This window comes from Trachemys scripta, chromosome 2 (assembly GCF_013100865.1).
Source record: "Trachemys scripta elegans isolate TJP31775 chromosome 2, CAS_Tse_1.0, whole genome shotgun sequence".
Lineage (NCBI taxonomy): Eukaryota > Metazoa > Chordata > Testudines > Emydidae > Trachemys > Trachemys scripta.
In genome coordinates this window covers 63,894,253-63,910,953 of record NC_048299.1, presented here as the reverse complement: position 1 = coordinate 63,910,953, position 16,701 = coordinate 63,894,253, and the positions used below count along the sequence as shown (strand labels likewise).

The window sequence follows — 16,701 nt, the reverse complement described above, 5'->3', positions numbered from 1 at the left end:
GTTACAAAACATGCCTACTTGCAAGTTCACTGAACTTGGCATGAAGAGGGTTGGTGTTGCAAAAACACAAGCAGTCCTAGGAAGTGCTAGGCACAGGACACTTGCATAAACACATTCCAGAAGGATCATGCCAGAACATCTTGATACCAAGTTATGGTAGAAGGTGATACAGGGAAACACTGACCCTCCTAAACATAAGGTCATGGTGACAGGGTGATGGATAGAGAAGTTTTGATTGAACCAACATGTACAAGGTAAAGGGTGGTAACTAACCACGTCAGAGTGGCAATAGGTAACTTGTTTGTATCAGTGTGTAAAAGAGGAGTCATAGAGGGGCTGTCTTTGTCCGGCCGAGGTGAGAGTGGAGAATCCCACCACTCACTGAGCCAAGTCCTTTGTAATGGGTACCTGTAGCATGTATAGAAGACAAGGACCATGCTTTGTTAACAATAAACTTGGCCGAGCACCTTCACAACTGAACTGAGTTGGTAGCCTTCTTTGGCAGTTTGATCAGTCTGCTGTATGGGCTGTCTGGCCAGAGCCAGTGCAGAACACACAGAGAATACACACGCAGCCAACAACTGATAACAGTGTATGATCTGATGTGATGCACCTACTTGTTTGGAGGAAGAGTAAATCTATAGTTGTTCATTTGAATGAAGTGAGCCCATTTCTGACTGTCTAAGACCCTAAATCTATATTGCCACCAGTCAACATAGAACGTGAGCTCAAATGCTCCAAACTCCACTCTCAACCCTCCAACAACTAAATATGCAATTTTTCAATGAGACTTTTTCAATGCGACTTTTACTGAGGAGCACAAAAGTGGCCTATAGTATCTCTCTCTCTCTCACACAAAAAATGTCCAGATGCATAATATCAGGCAAGTTCTGCAATTTGGGTCAAACATGTAAAAACTAATGCTAACTGGAGTGCAGTAATTAATTAGCTTATTTTTTGCATAACTCTTCAACTTGAGCAATTAGGTTGACAGCAAAGTAGTAACTAATAACTGCAACAACACTTAACAGAAATAATTTGTGAATGCATAGATATAGCTGAGAGCGACTACATTAAGGGGTGGTATAAGCTTTTATTGGCCTTAGTTTGTGATGATGACATACTCACTGATGGCAAAGGTCATCCCATATTCCTGCTGTTAAAACAGATATACCATGCTGTGCCATTATCTATTCTACATATGCCACATATCCATAGAAGAACTCCTTTAACAACGTTTTAAAGAGATTTTAAAACATTTATTGGTATTAGGTCTATCTATCTAGGTTTTATTTATTTATTTTACTGTGTCACAATAGTATCTTGTAAAACCAGGCTCAGTTTTTACTGAGTTCAGCTACACAGACCTCTGAAGCAGAGAATAAAATATATTTTAGAAACCTCTATAATGACCTAAAATAACTTTTCCATACATATACTTTTAAGGCTCAGCATCTGCTGGGTCAGGAAGTGAGTGCTTTATATCAATAGAAAGTAGAGAGATGCAGCTCTCCATTGGAATAGGTTGCAATTTCTAGTTCTAGTTGATGGATAGAAAGTCTATCACTGGTGCAGGAATTAATATTATTTGTTTTGTACATCAGATCAGTTTGTTTTTTAAATTTATTTCTGGTGTATGAGTGTGTTGGCAGAAGGGGAGAAATTCCACAAATGGGGAGAAAGAAGGAAAACTTTTTCTGACAGGTTTTTAAAAAAAATAAATACTGTTTGAAACAGCGCAGAAGTTTGCAGTTTCAGAAGCAGCCTGAGTAGAGATGGTTTGATGGGCAGAGTGCAAGAGAGGCAGTTGGTGGTGTGCCATAAATACAGTTTATCACATAGATAAAGCCTCCACATATTTGGCTCTGTTGTGACCAGTCTTGCACAAGTACAAAAGATGGGGTGCATCCCCTGGTGCCACTCTGCAACAGCCAAGGACTAGTCTAAGTCTGGTACCACTGCCATTGCCATTTTTTCATAGGGGAGAGAACACACTGCAAGCTGTCAAAAGGTGGCACAGTGCCTACATTCTCCTTGCACTCCTTCCAAAAGCATGGTGCTGCTTTTGGGCTAGTGCACCTCTACACTGACCACATGTGTATATTTATATGTACAGCAGGAGCTATTAAAAAAAAAATCAACAGTTACCACTTTCTCTTTTACTTATGGGAGAATAACTGGTGTTTGACACAACAGCACATTAACTGTTGGTAAATAGTTGACTTTTTAAAGGTGACTACTGTGTATGAATTATAAGTATATTGTATACAAATACATACATGAAATATATTACAAGAAGAACACAAGAAAAACTAGCCAGAGGAAGTCTGAAATATTGGTTTCTTTTAACCAATATACAGTTTTCTGTTACCTCAGTTTCAGGACTTCACACTTATGATGACTTTAATTTCGAGTAACAATGTAGTCTGCACTACAATGTTAAGTTTACACTAAGTGAACACAGGTCAGTCTGTGGCCACACTGAATAATGTACATCATAAAGAGGTAGCTCAGTCTCAGGTTCATTTGCCCCTCTGTATTCATCAATGCTGTTTGTTAATCTCAAAATATCTGTCAGATGAAGCAATCAGTTTTCATTCAATACCAGTTCATTATACTGCAGATAAAAAAAAATTAAATTTCATGAATTTGCATTTCAAAGACCCACATCCTTTATCATTTAAACCCTTTTAGGCACTGCTTTTGAAAACAGTGCAATGGAGATTTATTGAAAGATGGCACCCACAAAAGAGAGAGGTGGATGAGATTTTGATTCCTTGATAGTGTTGTCTTCATATGCAAAACAATTAACCTTTCATAAACCCATTAGCTTGAAAATGAAACTAATTCACTCATTGTCATTTGGGGATGTTAATTATGAAAAGCAAAGGAAACTAATGGAAACTTGTTGGGTTTTGTTAATAAGCATCAACATTTATGTATCATACTGCATTGTCTGTCTGCATAGGTCATGCAGAGATATTAATTTTCAGATCTGATAGCCAACTTTAAATGAGGTATATGGATTCCAGTTTCATATTCAATCCAGTTATAAGGAAAATGCAGCCTCTTCTATAAAATACAAGGAAAATGGGGAACTTTAAGATTAAATGAGACTGAGATACCAGTTCATGTTTTCCACTTCATTGTAGGGCTACTGAAATAGAAGTTGTCATTACGGATATACTAGGGAACTTGGAAGTATTAGCATCTATTTAATCTTTCCTATAAACCTTTTTCTTCAGTAAGTGTCACACTGCAGGATTTGTATGTGAAGCATCAAACACACAATCTTATTGAATCCCTGACACCGGCGTGAACTCAATTGTTCTAGTCCTGTTTTGGAAAGATTTAGAACTGAAATGAAACATCTTTCATCTTGGTGTCCCCAGGTTAAGTATCCCTTACCAGGGGTTTAAACTGCTAATGGGAATGTTGCAAGTTGCTAGCTCTCCTTCATTCTGACTTTGAAGAGTGTTCTTGGTAATCACAGCCACGGCTGTAAAGAGGAAAACGAAATTTAATGTGATCCTGACGGTGTTAGTGTGCACAAATCATTGATCAGGAGCCAACACTGGCAAGGCAGCAATCATAAGAAAAGCCTGCAGCTGTTTCAAGATAGTTCCTCTCAGAAGGTGTTATCTGCATGTAAATGCCACAAGAGACCTAGGATACGTGTGGAGATTAGTAGGGGAGACATTTGCCATAAAGAATGGGTGTGGAAACAGAGGAGGAAATGAAGAAGTGAAGTGGACAAGTACACTGAAGAGATCTCTCATGTTTAGTGGTTCCCCTCCTCTCTGCCACCTCTGATTATCAACAGCAAATTTCAGTCCATTACTGTCTCTTCCTACTTCCAGGTTCTAACATATCAAATAAATGGAACCCCATCTTTCACTGGTCAGAATGCCATAGGGTGCCACAGTAGTTGGTGTCTACATTAGAATATGTTTCCATTCACCTTATGTCTTCAATTATCACAACAGTTCTTAACTGACTCAAGCAGCTCATCCTTTGTTGTACACTCAGTGGCTTTGTAGTCTAGTCATTTTTTCTGGAAAGTGATAATTTTCTAAAATCCAGGAAATTATGTCCACAGTTTTCCTCTATTGACAACTTCTTTTGGTTACTGCTGAAAAAAAAATCTTCCACATAACAGATGGCCATGCTCAGTATCCAGGGATTAAATTAATACATTCCAAGCAGTTCCTTTTTAGTGGGAGAGGTGGTACTCGCAGTATCTTCCTTGGTTCTGGAGACCAATTTACAGATCTGTTGTTTCCTGGTTCTCCTCTAAATTCCATTCAAGGTGTTATTTTGTCCTTATCATTATGCTCTCTTTTTTCCAAAGATGTAGAGTATAGTCAAGAAAGGTAGTTCAGGAAGTGTTTCTTGTAGAGCAGTGCTTCTCAACGTTGGGCCACCGCTTGTGCAGGGAAAGCTCCTGGCAGGCCGGGCCGGTTTGTTTACCTGCCGCATCCGCAGGTTCAGCCAATCGCAGCTCCCACTGGCCTGGAGCGGCAAACCGCGGCCAGAGGGAGCCGCGGTCAACCGAACCTGCGGATGCATCAGGTAAATAAACTGGCCCAGACTGCTAGGGGCTTTTCCCGAACAAGCGGCGGACTGGCTTTGAGAAGCACTGTTGTAGAGTCTGTATTCTTCTTTCGTGTGGCATTTGAAAAGCAAGGTGCTAGAATTATAATTAATTTTAAGATTTGAAAGCCATTCTAATGCTTCTGGGATAGCTAGGTGGATCCCCTTTGTGCCACCACTGTAAACGGGAATGCAGCAGTTGTCTGTCATGTATTGCATGGTTTGTGCCTCACTGTGGTCACAATTTAATTCTTTGATTTTCCATTTGTGGAAGAGATATCCAAACCTTCCACACATTGTCTAGACATGGTTGAGTGCAGTCCACTGCCTGTGAGGAAGGCAGAATCCCAGGACTTCTTTTGTTTTATTTTTCAATCAGGGTTTTGTTTGGGATGTCACAAGCAGCCCATGATTTGAGCCAGCAAGGGCTGGTGTCCTTTCCATTGATCTGCCACGCTGACGTGGGAATCCAGAAAGGCTTCCTGGATTTGAGTCGGGAGAGCAGCACTGAATTGAAGTATTGGTGAAGAGCGGCCAGGCTGCTGTTGTACTCTGGACCACAACAGTGTCTTACCTAGTGTTGGCTGGCACGATGACCGGCAAAACTGGTGTCAACAAGATTGGTGTGGGAGCAGTTTCACCAAGCTAGTGCACAGTACTCCACTGTTGGCAAGATCAGGGCTTGTGCTGAGGTTTGAAGCATGCATGCATCATATCCCCAGGATAGGCCAGCAAGCTTCTCGATGATGTTAACCCTTGTCTTTATCATCTTTTTGGTGGTGTTGATAGCTCAGCATCTGATCAAGGTGTCTCAAGGGTACCGTGGATTGTGGTTACGCAAAAGAGGCAGATCACAAAAGTCCACTTTCAGCGGAACTTTGGCTTCATGGTTATTCAAGTGGAAGGCAGAAATGAGCGTTTCAGTCCGGAGGTGGTTGTTCATGACCATTTCTGTGGCCTTCAAAGAGGACACTTGTGTTGCTAGCGTAATGTTATCTGCATAGATGAATTTAAAGGATGATGTGACCGGAATATCACTGGTACAGAGATTGAAAAGTGCAGGCACTAAAACGGATCCTTCTGGGAGGCATAGTTCAGTCTCTGTAATTTGCTGGTAGATTCACTAAGGTGCACAGTGAATATTCTGTTACTCAACATCTCTATGATGAGTCTGATGGTTGATTGGTTGGGAAAGCTACTGATAACTTCAGCAGGAGACCTTTGCACTATACAGTATCATAAGCAGAAGAAAGATCAATGAATGCAGCTGCTGTTTTTAATTTTTGCTGGTGGCCAGCATCTGGGTGGCTGTCTAAGGCCAGCACCTGGTCACAGCAGTTGCAACTGGTTCTAAATCTGGCCTGCTCTTTAAGGACCAGTTGCTCCAGAATCAGCTGTAACTTTTGAAGTAGGAGCCACTCCAACAGTTATAGCAACTGCTAAGGAGGGAGATGGCCAGTAGCTGTACTGAATGTTTGATAGTCTTTCAATGTGCATTAGAACTTATTTAATAGGAAACTAAAACTAATTAGGCACAGTGCACACCATTTTTGCATATTCATACAGATAATTTGTATTGCAAATCTAGTAGGTTTCAACCAGCCTCTTTCCCTGTCTAGGGAATTCAGTGACTACATCTTAACTTTACACATCATCTTGCAATATATATGAGCTCAATCATCAAAGAGCACAAGTCTTCTCTAAATAGTGTAGCTAGGACCTACAGTGGATTATTTTACTCTTCCATCTTTATACAGAAAATGATAATGTCTAATTTAAACTTCAGAAATTAGTTTTCTCACTGAGGGGAAAAATTGAAATCTTGAATTTTTTTCAACACCTGTTTCAAGAGTGAATTTTCATGGGGTATTGTTTACAAGTTTGGGTAAGTGTGAGAGCAAGATATGTATGTTTATTTTTCATTGTAATTCTACAACTATTTCTACAACATGTATGTTTATTTTTCATTGTAATTCTACAACAGCTAACCTGTTTCCAACCAACATTTTTATCAATTTGCCGCGTTTGGGGAGCAAATTACATTATCTTCCTTGGGAATAGTTATTGATTGTTTGGTGAGATTCCTACAGTACTTAAATGAAGCATTTGCTTGACAACCAGTGTCTGAGATTTATTCCTAACCAGTTATGCAAAACACTTTCAGGAGGTATCACTCGTAAATACGCCATTGTTGAAAACAAAGCAGCCTTTATTTGATATGGTAGCTGAATTCTGAAGAGTGCGTGTGACTCCATTGTCCTTTATGTTGAGCTATATATGGCTCATGTCCTGCTCTTTCCCTGGGGTTTTGATAGCCTTTGAACTACAACAACTATTTAACAGTGTTGTAATAGAAATATGTATAGCACAGAAATAGATTTACTTGGCTTTTCAAATAATTTATAAGCCATATAATTCAGTTGTTCTTCAGTGCATATCTGTGTTTATTCTGCAGATAGGAAGATGCTCTCAGATTTTCTTTGATTTGGGGTTGATACTAATGCACACTTTCATAAAGGTTTTATTATATTATGAAAAAATCATAATTCAGGAATTGCAGTTCCATGATAGTATAAATATTTTAAAGCAAAAAACTTCATCACATGGCCATTCAGCTGTATGAATAGAAAAAAAATTATCAAATAATCAATAAAATTAGATGTGTGTGCGCACGCGCAAGCTTTAATATAGAATGGTGGTGCCCAAAAGTTTCTTGCCGCACCCTGCTTACCAGTAATGGAATCTGTCCTTGCGCCCCTTTCCCCCCATTCCTGCACAGCCAAAGCTTCCTCAGCAGAGGAGCTTGAGCTGACGGCAGAGCTGGGGGCAGAACTGGGGATGGGAGTTTTCCTTCTTATTCATGCGTTACCACATCAAGGTTTGATTTGCTGAATTAAGAAACCGTAGCTATTAAAAACCAGAAATAACAATGGATTATTTCCACATCATGTGGAGTGCCTTGATCTTCTATTTTGTGCCTTATTTTCATAGCATTTTAAAGGTCAGTGTCCCACATCTGAGGTATGTTCTGAATTATTTATTTTCTCCTCTCTACCCCACCCAGTTAGTCTTTGTACATACTTGTTTTATAACACGTTTCCATGCATGTGTGTGAGACGGGGGAGGAATAGTGTTATAGAGACATAAAAACCCTGCAAAATGTGAAAGCCAACTAAAGCCTGATGATTCAGGTTCCCCGTTGATCAGTTGTTTTCCCCAGATATTAACATGTATTTTGGGTGCTGGATAGTTTACAAAACTTTCTGTAGTAAAAAGACAAGCGTTATTTGGGAAATAATCAGAGTCAGGAGTTAAAGTAATATCGCCATATATGACACATTTTAAAACTCTGCCAGAAAGTTTTAATACCAATTATTTAGTTCAGTGGTATTCAACCTGTGGTCCACGGACTCCTGGAGGCCCACAGACTATGCCTAGGGGGTCCTCAAAAGGTTGTCGTTACCATAGAACAGTGGTTTTCAACTTGTGGTCTGCAGGCTCCTGGGGGTACTTAGGCTATGTCTAAGATTTCCAAAGAGGTCTGTATTTCCATTCAAAAAATTTTAGGGGTCTGCAAATGAAAAAAGATTGAAAACCATTGATTTAATATAGTGCGAGACTGCAGCAGTGCAGGAGGAAAATATTTAATACAGACCAAAATAATGAAAAAAGGAAACATATTTGCAAAGGGATCTAGCTTCATATTAATTCCATCCTCCATAGTTCAGCTTCTTTGTAATGTACCCTTGGAATCGTAGAATTAACATTTGTCACTATCCAGTTTTCATTCTTATGTTTTAGTCCATTGTTCTAGTACACAGCTACAGTTGACTTCTTAAAAACTGCACTGTGCTGGTGCTAAATAATGTTCATGTAATCTAGTAACTCAAGGCCACCTCACCACATTTCCCCCAACTGCTTTTTACACCTTACTCCCTGAAATCTTTTCCTCCCTGGGCTTTCATGGCTCTTCTGTTCCTTCTAACTCTCTGATCATTCCATCAGCATCTCATTTGATGTATGGATCTCCATCCCTTTCCCCATTTTATGGGGTCTCTTGCTGTAACATGCTTCTGGAGATACCCAGAGCTGTGAGACAGCGTTACCTCTCTGCCTCAACAAGAGTGAGTTTTGCTGGTGAGAAGACTCTGTGTCTGCTCCATGACACAGCGGCAGCAAATCACCTTCCTCACCAGCAAATACCTGGCCCAGACCTTGCCTAGCAGGTAACAATCAGCAAAGTCCAGCTCCCAAGCTCCTCAGAGATGTTTCTCTGCAATGCCCTCTCACTGTGCAATCATAGAAGATATGAAGTTCACTGTTCTGTCAGACATAGCTTATTAATGTAATGGGGGTAAATAGATCCATCTTTTCAAACACAGCACTGAATTGGTTTATAGTAAAAAATAAAACAGGTTTATTAACAAAAGAGCATGGATAAAAGAGATGAAGGTAGGAATGGTTACAAGCAAATAAAAGTGAAAACACAAATCTAAACAGCTAAAACTTAATCTAGCAAGATTGTTTTTGTTCAAGATGGTTTTTCCTCTCACCCACAGTCTTCTTTCCAGCTTTTTACTGGCTGGCCTGGCCAGGACCTATCTCAGAGATTAGATCACTTGATTTCTTTGTCTCCTTAAGGTGAAGGATCGAGATGGAGTCTCTCTCTGTTCCTTGTATTCCCAAAGGAATTTCTTTTTCGTACAAATCTGGAAGGCCTCCTGGGGATTCAGTCTCTCTCTGGGTTTCAGGAGCCATGTTAGTTCGGTCTCTCGCATTCTGGCTCAAGATAACCCCACTGGTTTAGCTAATATGTAATTGAGGTAAACCCAAACCCAAGTTTCTTTGTCTAGAACAGACCTATTTATCAATTTTACCTAGGCTGGAATATCTTTGTCTTAAACATGCTCTAGTAACGTCATTCTTAACTTCACATGTAAAGTTAAAACATACATTTTTATAAAGATCTTAATAACCAGCATGATGCTAGCTTTTATATGATATATTTCACAAGACATATTTTGTACAAATATTATTAGTGTGCAGGGAGTGAATACAAGGGTGCCTAGGGTCACACTTGCCCCTTTTTCTTCTCTCTTTACATCCATCTCTGGGTGATCTGATCTGGTCTCAGTTACCGTCAATGATGTGAACTACCATCTTTACACCAATGTCTTTTTGATCTGCCTTTTTAACCGGTCTTCTTCTGACCCAGTTCTATATCTCATCCCTACTGTCTCTCATCTCATTCTGCATGTATTAATCTTAAATTTAATATGGCCAAACTGTACTCCTTTTCTCTCCTATGAAACCTTCTGCAGTCCCATATTCAGTCACTTTTGACACCACCATCATCTTTATCCCTGTCAGTCATGTCTGTAACAAAAGCTTTGACTTTTCATTCATTCTTGCCCTGAACATGCACGGGGGTTTTTTTTGTTTGTTTTTGTTTTTTATGCTGATGATGACAGGGCATGGTGTTAGTGATATAACATTTTTATTAGCAAGAATTTAGGATGATGGCATTATTCACAGTAGCAAAGCATTGTTCCCAGATGAATGCCAGTAAAGGGATAGATTTGCATAAAGCTTAGTACAGTAGGGTGGGGAAGGACACAGAAAATCTTTTCCCTTCCCTCGTTGCATTCCAGTGCAGCAGGTGTCAAGCATAAATTTGTTGTTCTGTGTTGTGCCTCAGAGGCATGGCACAGAACTCAAAGCCCAGGGAGAGTGGAGGGTTAAGGTGGATGAAGAGGTTCCTGGCATAGTTTAATCAGCTCTGGAGGCCTACCTGAGTTATGGTAGCCCCTGTGGGCTACAGCATGGCCCAAAATCTCCATGGCACTGTGTACTGTGGGACTTCCTCTGAAATATCCATCCTGGACTGGGTAAATCCCCTGTGCCAGGTCTTGCAAGGGGGATCCTTGAAGAACAGACTTTCAGCTGTCTTCCTTCTCCAGGCAGATATAAGACTATTAAGCTCCCTTTACTCTGCTCCGGCTCTTTTACCCAGAATAAAGGGGAGGGAGTAGAGGTGAAGATTTCACTCTTGGTACCCAAGGCCCAGGGAACTGTTGCATCAGTGCTGGCATTAGGAACTAGCAGAACTAGAATTGCACAGTGCACACTTAAATGAATTGAAGGGGTCCACAGATACTATTGTTGTGTATATTCCTAAGTGCTTCCTGAAATATTTCCAGGCTCAAGTTAGGAAGGTTGCACACCTGAATGGGGATGAAAGTGGAAGCAGCCAGCTGACTAGATTCTCTAAGGGTATGTCTACACTATGAAATTAGATCGATTTTATAGAATTCGATCTTTAGAAAGCGATTTTATATAGTCGATCGTGTATGTCCCCACTAAGCACAGTAGGTTGGCAGAGTGTGTCCTCAATACCATGGCTAACATAGACTCACAGAATGGTGCACTGTGGGTAGCTATCCCACAGTCCCCGCTGCCCGTTGGAATTCTGGGTTAAGTTCCCAATGCCTGATGGGGCAAAAACATTGTCGTGGGTGGTTTTGGGTACATGTAGTCAGTCTCCTCTCCCTCCTTCCTTGAAAGCAATGGCAATCAAGTGCTTCGCGCCTTTTTTCCTGGGTTACCCGTGCAGACGCCATAGCACGGCAAGCATGAAGTCTGGTCAGCTCACCACTGCTGTTGTGAGCATTGTAAACACCTCGTGCATTATCCTGCAGTATGTGCAGAACCTGGCTAGGAGACACCAGCACGAGGACAATTGAGGAGGAGGACATGGACACAGATGTTCCTGGAAGCATGGGCTGTGGCAATTGGGACATCATGGTGGCAGTGGGGCTGGTTGATAGTGGACGTATCACCGACATCAACATGGGATGGCCGGGAGAGGTGCATGCTCGCATCTTTAGGAACTCTGGGCTGTTCAAACAGTTGCAAGAAGGGACTTACTTCCCAGACCAGAAAATTACCATTGGGGATGTTGAAATGCCAATAGTTATCCTTGGGGACCCAGCCTATCCCTTGCTCCCATGGCTCCTGGAGCCATACACAGACAGCCTGGACAGTAATAAGGAACAGTTCAACTATAGGCTGAGCAAGTGCAGAATGGTGGTAGAATGTGCCTTTGGACATTTAAAAGCTCGCTGGTGCTGACTAGGTTAGCCACAGTGCAACCAATATTCCCATTGTTATTGCTGCTTCCTGTGTGCTCCTTAATATCTGTGAGAGTAAGGAGGAGATGTTTATGGCGGGGTGGGAGGTTGAGGCAAATCGCCTGGCAGCCAATTTTGAACAGCCAGACACCAGGGTGATTAGAAGAGCACAGTTAGGTGCGCTGTGCATCAGCGAGGCTTTGAAAACCAGTTTCATGACTGCCAGGATACCGTGTGACAGTTGTGTGTGTTTCTCCTTGATGCAAAACCACCCCCTTTGTTGAATTTACTTTCCTGTAAGCCAATCCCCTCGCCCCTTCGACCACAACTGGCAAAGGAAATAAAGTCCCTATTGTTTTGAATCCATGCATTCTTTATTTATTAAAAAAAAAAAAGTGAGATCACTGACAAGGTAGCCTGGGAGGGGATGGAGGGAGGAGGGAAGGACAAGGCCACATTGCCTGTTGTAGCCACACTACAAATCAAAGCTGTTTGAATGACAGCCTTCTGTTGCCTGGGCCATCCTATGGAGTGGAGTGGCTGGGTGCCTGGAGCCCCCCCCCCACACACACACACGTTCTTGGGCGTCTGGGTGAGGAGGATATGGAACTTGGCAAGGAGGGCAGGCGGTTATACAATGGATGCAGCGGCAGTCTATGCTCTTGTTGCCTTTCCTGCAGTTCCACCAGATGCCTGATCATGTCCGTTTGCTCCCCCATTAGCCTCAGCATCTCCTCCTGCGTGTTCTGATCACAGTCACTGAATGTTTTCCAGGCCTCGGGCACTGAATGCCTCCATGCATTCAGCTGTGCCCTATCAATGCAGGAGGACTGCATGAGCTCTGAAAACATGTCATTGTGAGAGCATTTTTTTCGTCTTCTAATCTGTGATAAGCTCAGGGACAGAGATGATACGGGGAGCATAGAAACATTTGCACCTGAACGGGCGATGAAAAGGGAGAGCAAAATTTAAGAAGATACATTTCTGAGAACAAAAGGGAGACTCTTTCACAGTGAATCAAGCAATTCACAGAAGACAGCACATTTGCTTTAGGTACAAGGTCGCATTTTGCCTTTTATATTGAGCGCCTGCTGGTATGGTGATACATCATACACAGGTGGGCAACAGAATTCAGTTTCCAGGCAGCCATGGTAAGCCAAAAGGTACATGGGGTTGGCTTCTTCCACCTTCATAACATGTGGGAATGGTTTCAAACTGCAGCGCCCTCCTTTCCCATAGCAAGCAATGCGGTTGGGTTTGCCATTTAAAAGGAGGGGGCTGCGGTTTTCGGTTGGATGTGCAGCACACCCCTCTCCACACCGCATGGCTATTCTCCAGGATGATCCCTTTTAGCCAAGCACAAACAGCCCAGCATGAACGGGGTCCTTTTACTGTTCCCTTACAAAAATTCCCCTGTTTCAACCAGGTGACCATAGCACTCTCCTGAGGCTGACACAGAAAGATAAAGACCGAATGTTGCATGAATGCGACCAAAACCCAGGACCATTCGCTGCCATGCTTTGTGCTGCAATAATTCCAGACTACTTACTACTGGCTTGGCGTGGTAAAGAGTCCTACCATGGAGAATGAAATAAGGCAGCCCTCCAGAAACCTTCTGCAATGGCTTTCAGAGTACCTCCAGGAGAGCTTCATGGAGATGTCCCTGGAGGATTCCTGCTCAATCCCCAGACACGTTAACAGACTTTTCCAGTAGCTGTACTGGCCACAAATGCATCCCAATTCTTCAGGGCAAATCAAACATTAAACACAATTGCTTTTGACTCCTGTAGTGTAGTTACAAATGTGGGCTCACCTTCTCCGCCTTCAGGGTCCAGGAACCCGCCTTGGGAGGGTATTGGCTCCAGGGTGATGAGACAGTCCTGGCTGCTGGGGAGAACGGATTCTCTGCTTGCCTGCTGCAAATTCTCCTCCTCCTCCTCCTCCATGTTGCGTGGGATTTCCCCCCCCCCCCCCTTCCGGGGTCCCCCGGGACAGGGGTGGGATACTGGTAGGGTCCCCCCCAGAGCGGCATGTTTGGGGCTCTGACCCAGAGCAACCGTTTGCCTCCTTTGTATTGTGGTAAGCTTGTCTGAGCTCCTTAACTTTCGTGCGACACTGCTGTGTGTCCCTGGTGAAGCCCTCTCCACCATGCCCTGTGCGATTTTGGCATATATATAAACATTTTTTCTCTTTGATCGGAGTTCTGCCTACACAGATTCTTCTCCCCATACAGCAATCAGATACAGTGTCTTCCGTTCACTCCATGCTGGAGCTCATTTGCAATTCTGGCACTGCGTGGTCACCTGTGCTGTTGAGCTCGCCACGCTGACCAAACAGGAAATGAAATTCAAAAGTTCCCAGGGCTTTTCCTGTCTACCTGGCTAGTGCATCGGAGTTAAAAGTGCTGTCCAGAGCAGTCACATTGGAGCACTCTGGAATAGCTCCCAGAGGCCAATACTGTCAAATTACACAATGCTGCGTCTGCACTACCCCAAATTCGACACAAGAAGGTTGATTTTAGCTCTGCTCCCCTCGCCGGGGAGGAGTACTGCAGTCGATTTTAAGAGCCCTCTAGGTTGACGGAACGGGGTTGGTTGTGTAGCCGCATCGCTTATAAAATCAACCTAACGCGGCTAATTTCAACCTAACCTCGTAGTGTAGACCAGGGCTAACTTAATATCTGTGGAGATCATGAAGGTTATAGCCATCAGCTTTCTTCTAGGGATCAGGAATAGTATGTCTGTTGTGTGTCCTGATTAATTCAATTGGCAGTCAAATCTGGTAATAGCACAGCATCATTGTGGGAGTTCTGACTGGTGCGTAGATTTGGCCAGCCAAGTTTTTAATCCGCTTCTACAGTAAGTAAAGGTGCCAAGCTGTAGGTCTGTATGTGTGTGATTGTTTGCATGAGACATGGTGCTAATTTCTGAGCATGCTCATGCTGACTGTAAGTTGCTGGCAGATAAGTACTAAGTGATCATTTAGGAAAATATTGTTCTTTGTATTGCAGGAAATATTCAAGAGGTCATATTACAGGAACACTTGGAGAAAGAAGATGAAATTCTGGTATCCCTGGCAGGCTTGAAGCAGGTACAGATATTGACCGAATTCAGCTTTACAAATATTAATATATTAAGCTTTACAAATCCTCTTTTTCTGGAGGTGAAATTGAACCAAAGAGAGGTCAAGTTTCCTACCCAGTCCCAATTTCAGGAAGTCTGTGGTGGCCTGTGAGTAGAACTCTGGTAGCCTTATTCTCAGTTCTGGGCTTTAACCATCACTCCTCCAATGCATAACATACACTGTAGTCAGTATCCATGCCTCTGTCTTCTGTACCAAAAAAGCTGATATTTGTATGTAATTTGATCTGAGGGAAAAGTACTACATGCCTTTAACAAGAATATTATTAAACAAGGTGCATCTGTCTCTAAGAACTATTTCATTAGGGTTAGCTCTAGAATATCTTTCAACTGGAATACCATAATGTATGTCAGCTATCTAAGTGTTGGGGAGAGTGCATAGGTGGTTTGTTCTTTTTAAATATCTTAGGTACTTTGTGTTTTCCAGTTTCTGGTAGAACCCCGTTTCACTGGTGCTTGATCCTTTAACCAGTGCAAGTATTACCATTAATATTGTTTTCTTCTTCAAAAAATATAGTAAATAATTTACAAACAACATAGTGCATGAAAGGCAGACTGTCTGCTTTGGGTACATTAGCCCAAGCTTCAGATATTTTAGATTTTTCCTAATGTTCTGAATTATTTTTCCTCCTGTTCGGCAAACAGATCAAGGATATTTTAAAAGGTTCCCTGCGTTTCAACCAGAGCCAGCTGGAGGCTGAAGAGAATGAGCAAATCACAATAGAAGATGATCATTACTGTTCCAGCAGTCAGAACAAGGAGATGGGCGATGCCCTAAAAGGATCTGTTATGGCAAAGCAACACTTCCTCTCAACGCTTCAGGTAAATACATCCATTTCAGCCAAGTTGCTGATATCCTGATGGAAAAAATGTGGCATTCAATAAACATCTTTAGAACATTTTTCAAAAGTTCCTAAAATTTCACGAATTGTCTTGACAATTAAAATAATTTTTTTTGAGATTCAGACATTTACCTAAGAATGCAACGTAAAAAAAATTGTTCTAATTAAATAGCTTTGTTTATAAGTTGATACAATGGCAAATAAGACCTAGAGCTCCCTTAGATGAATGAGTCTTCCCAGGGTTTGAATTCTCCATTATCAGAAAGGAGGCAATGTTGTTCACTGCTAGATAAGGCTCTGAGCCCAAGCCTACTCCCGTTGAAGTCAGTTTCCAAACTCCCATTGACGACATTGGTGCAGGATTAGGCTCTTTGTGAATAGGTATGTCAAGTACAGTTTTTTGTTTTTTCTAAATAGTTATCTCGGTTGCTTCTCAGTAAATTAGTTTCCTATTTTAAAAGATTGAAAATACCTTTATAACTGTCTTTAAAAAATATATCATTGGTGCTGGGGATTTAAAAATTGAAGGCAAATGTTTTCCTTTGGGTAGACTATTCTCATTGCCTCTGTCCTCTAGAATTCCATTATGCAACAGCTGATTACTGCATTGCACCAATGTATCTATCCTCAAGTGCCAAAAAAGATACTGCTAGGAGATCACTTTAACCTCCCATTCCCTTTCAGTTGTTTGAGGTTTCTGTGTTGGCTTTTCTACTTGAATCAATACAATGCTTTCATCCCACATGAAAAACATATGGTTACAAGGCAATAGATTTATTTCCATCCATGGTAGCACAAGGCTGCATAGCACACGGTTTTTGTCATTTAGTTGAGCTATGATTTTATATGAACAAATAACTATGTATGCAGATTAATGTATAATTCCCAATAAGAGCACATCAGCAGAGTTCTGAAGTTAAATCTGCCATACACCAGCACCAGTATCAATACCAACAACACTGGGAAACCAATAACAGCATTATCATTGCCATGGTC

At 41.8% G+C, this 16,701-nt stretch overlaps 1 protein-coding gene across 2 annotated transcripts in view; it reads left to right on the top strand.

Annotated features, from left to right (window-relative positions):
- The window catches only part of TBC1D5 (TBC1 domain family member 5), a 474,884-nt gene that overhangs the window by 447,537 nt on the left and 10,646 nt on the right, over positions 1 to 16,701 (top strand). For both annotated transcript variants that reach the window (XM_034760748.1, XM_034760747.1), the window contains 2 exons: positions 14,734 to 14,813; positions 15,509 to 15,685. In XM_034760748.1, coding sequence (XP_034616639.1) covers positions 14,734 to 14,813; positions 15,509 to 15,685 — 257 coding nt within the window. The remainder of the gene's footprint in view (positions 1 to 14,733; positions 14,814 to 15,508; positions 15,686 to 16,701) is intronic.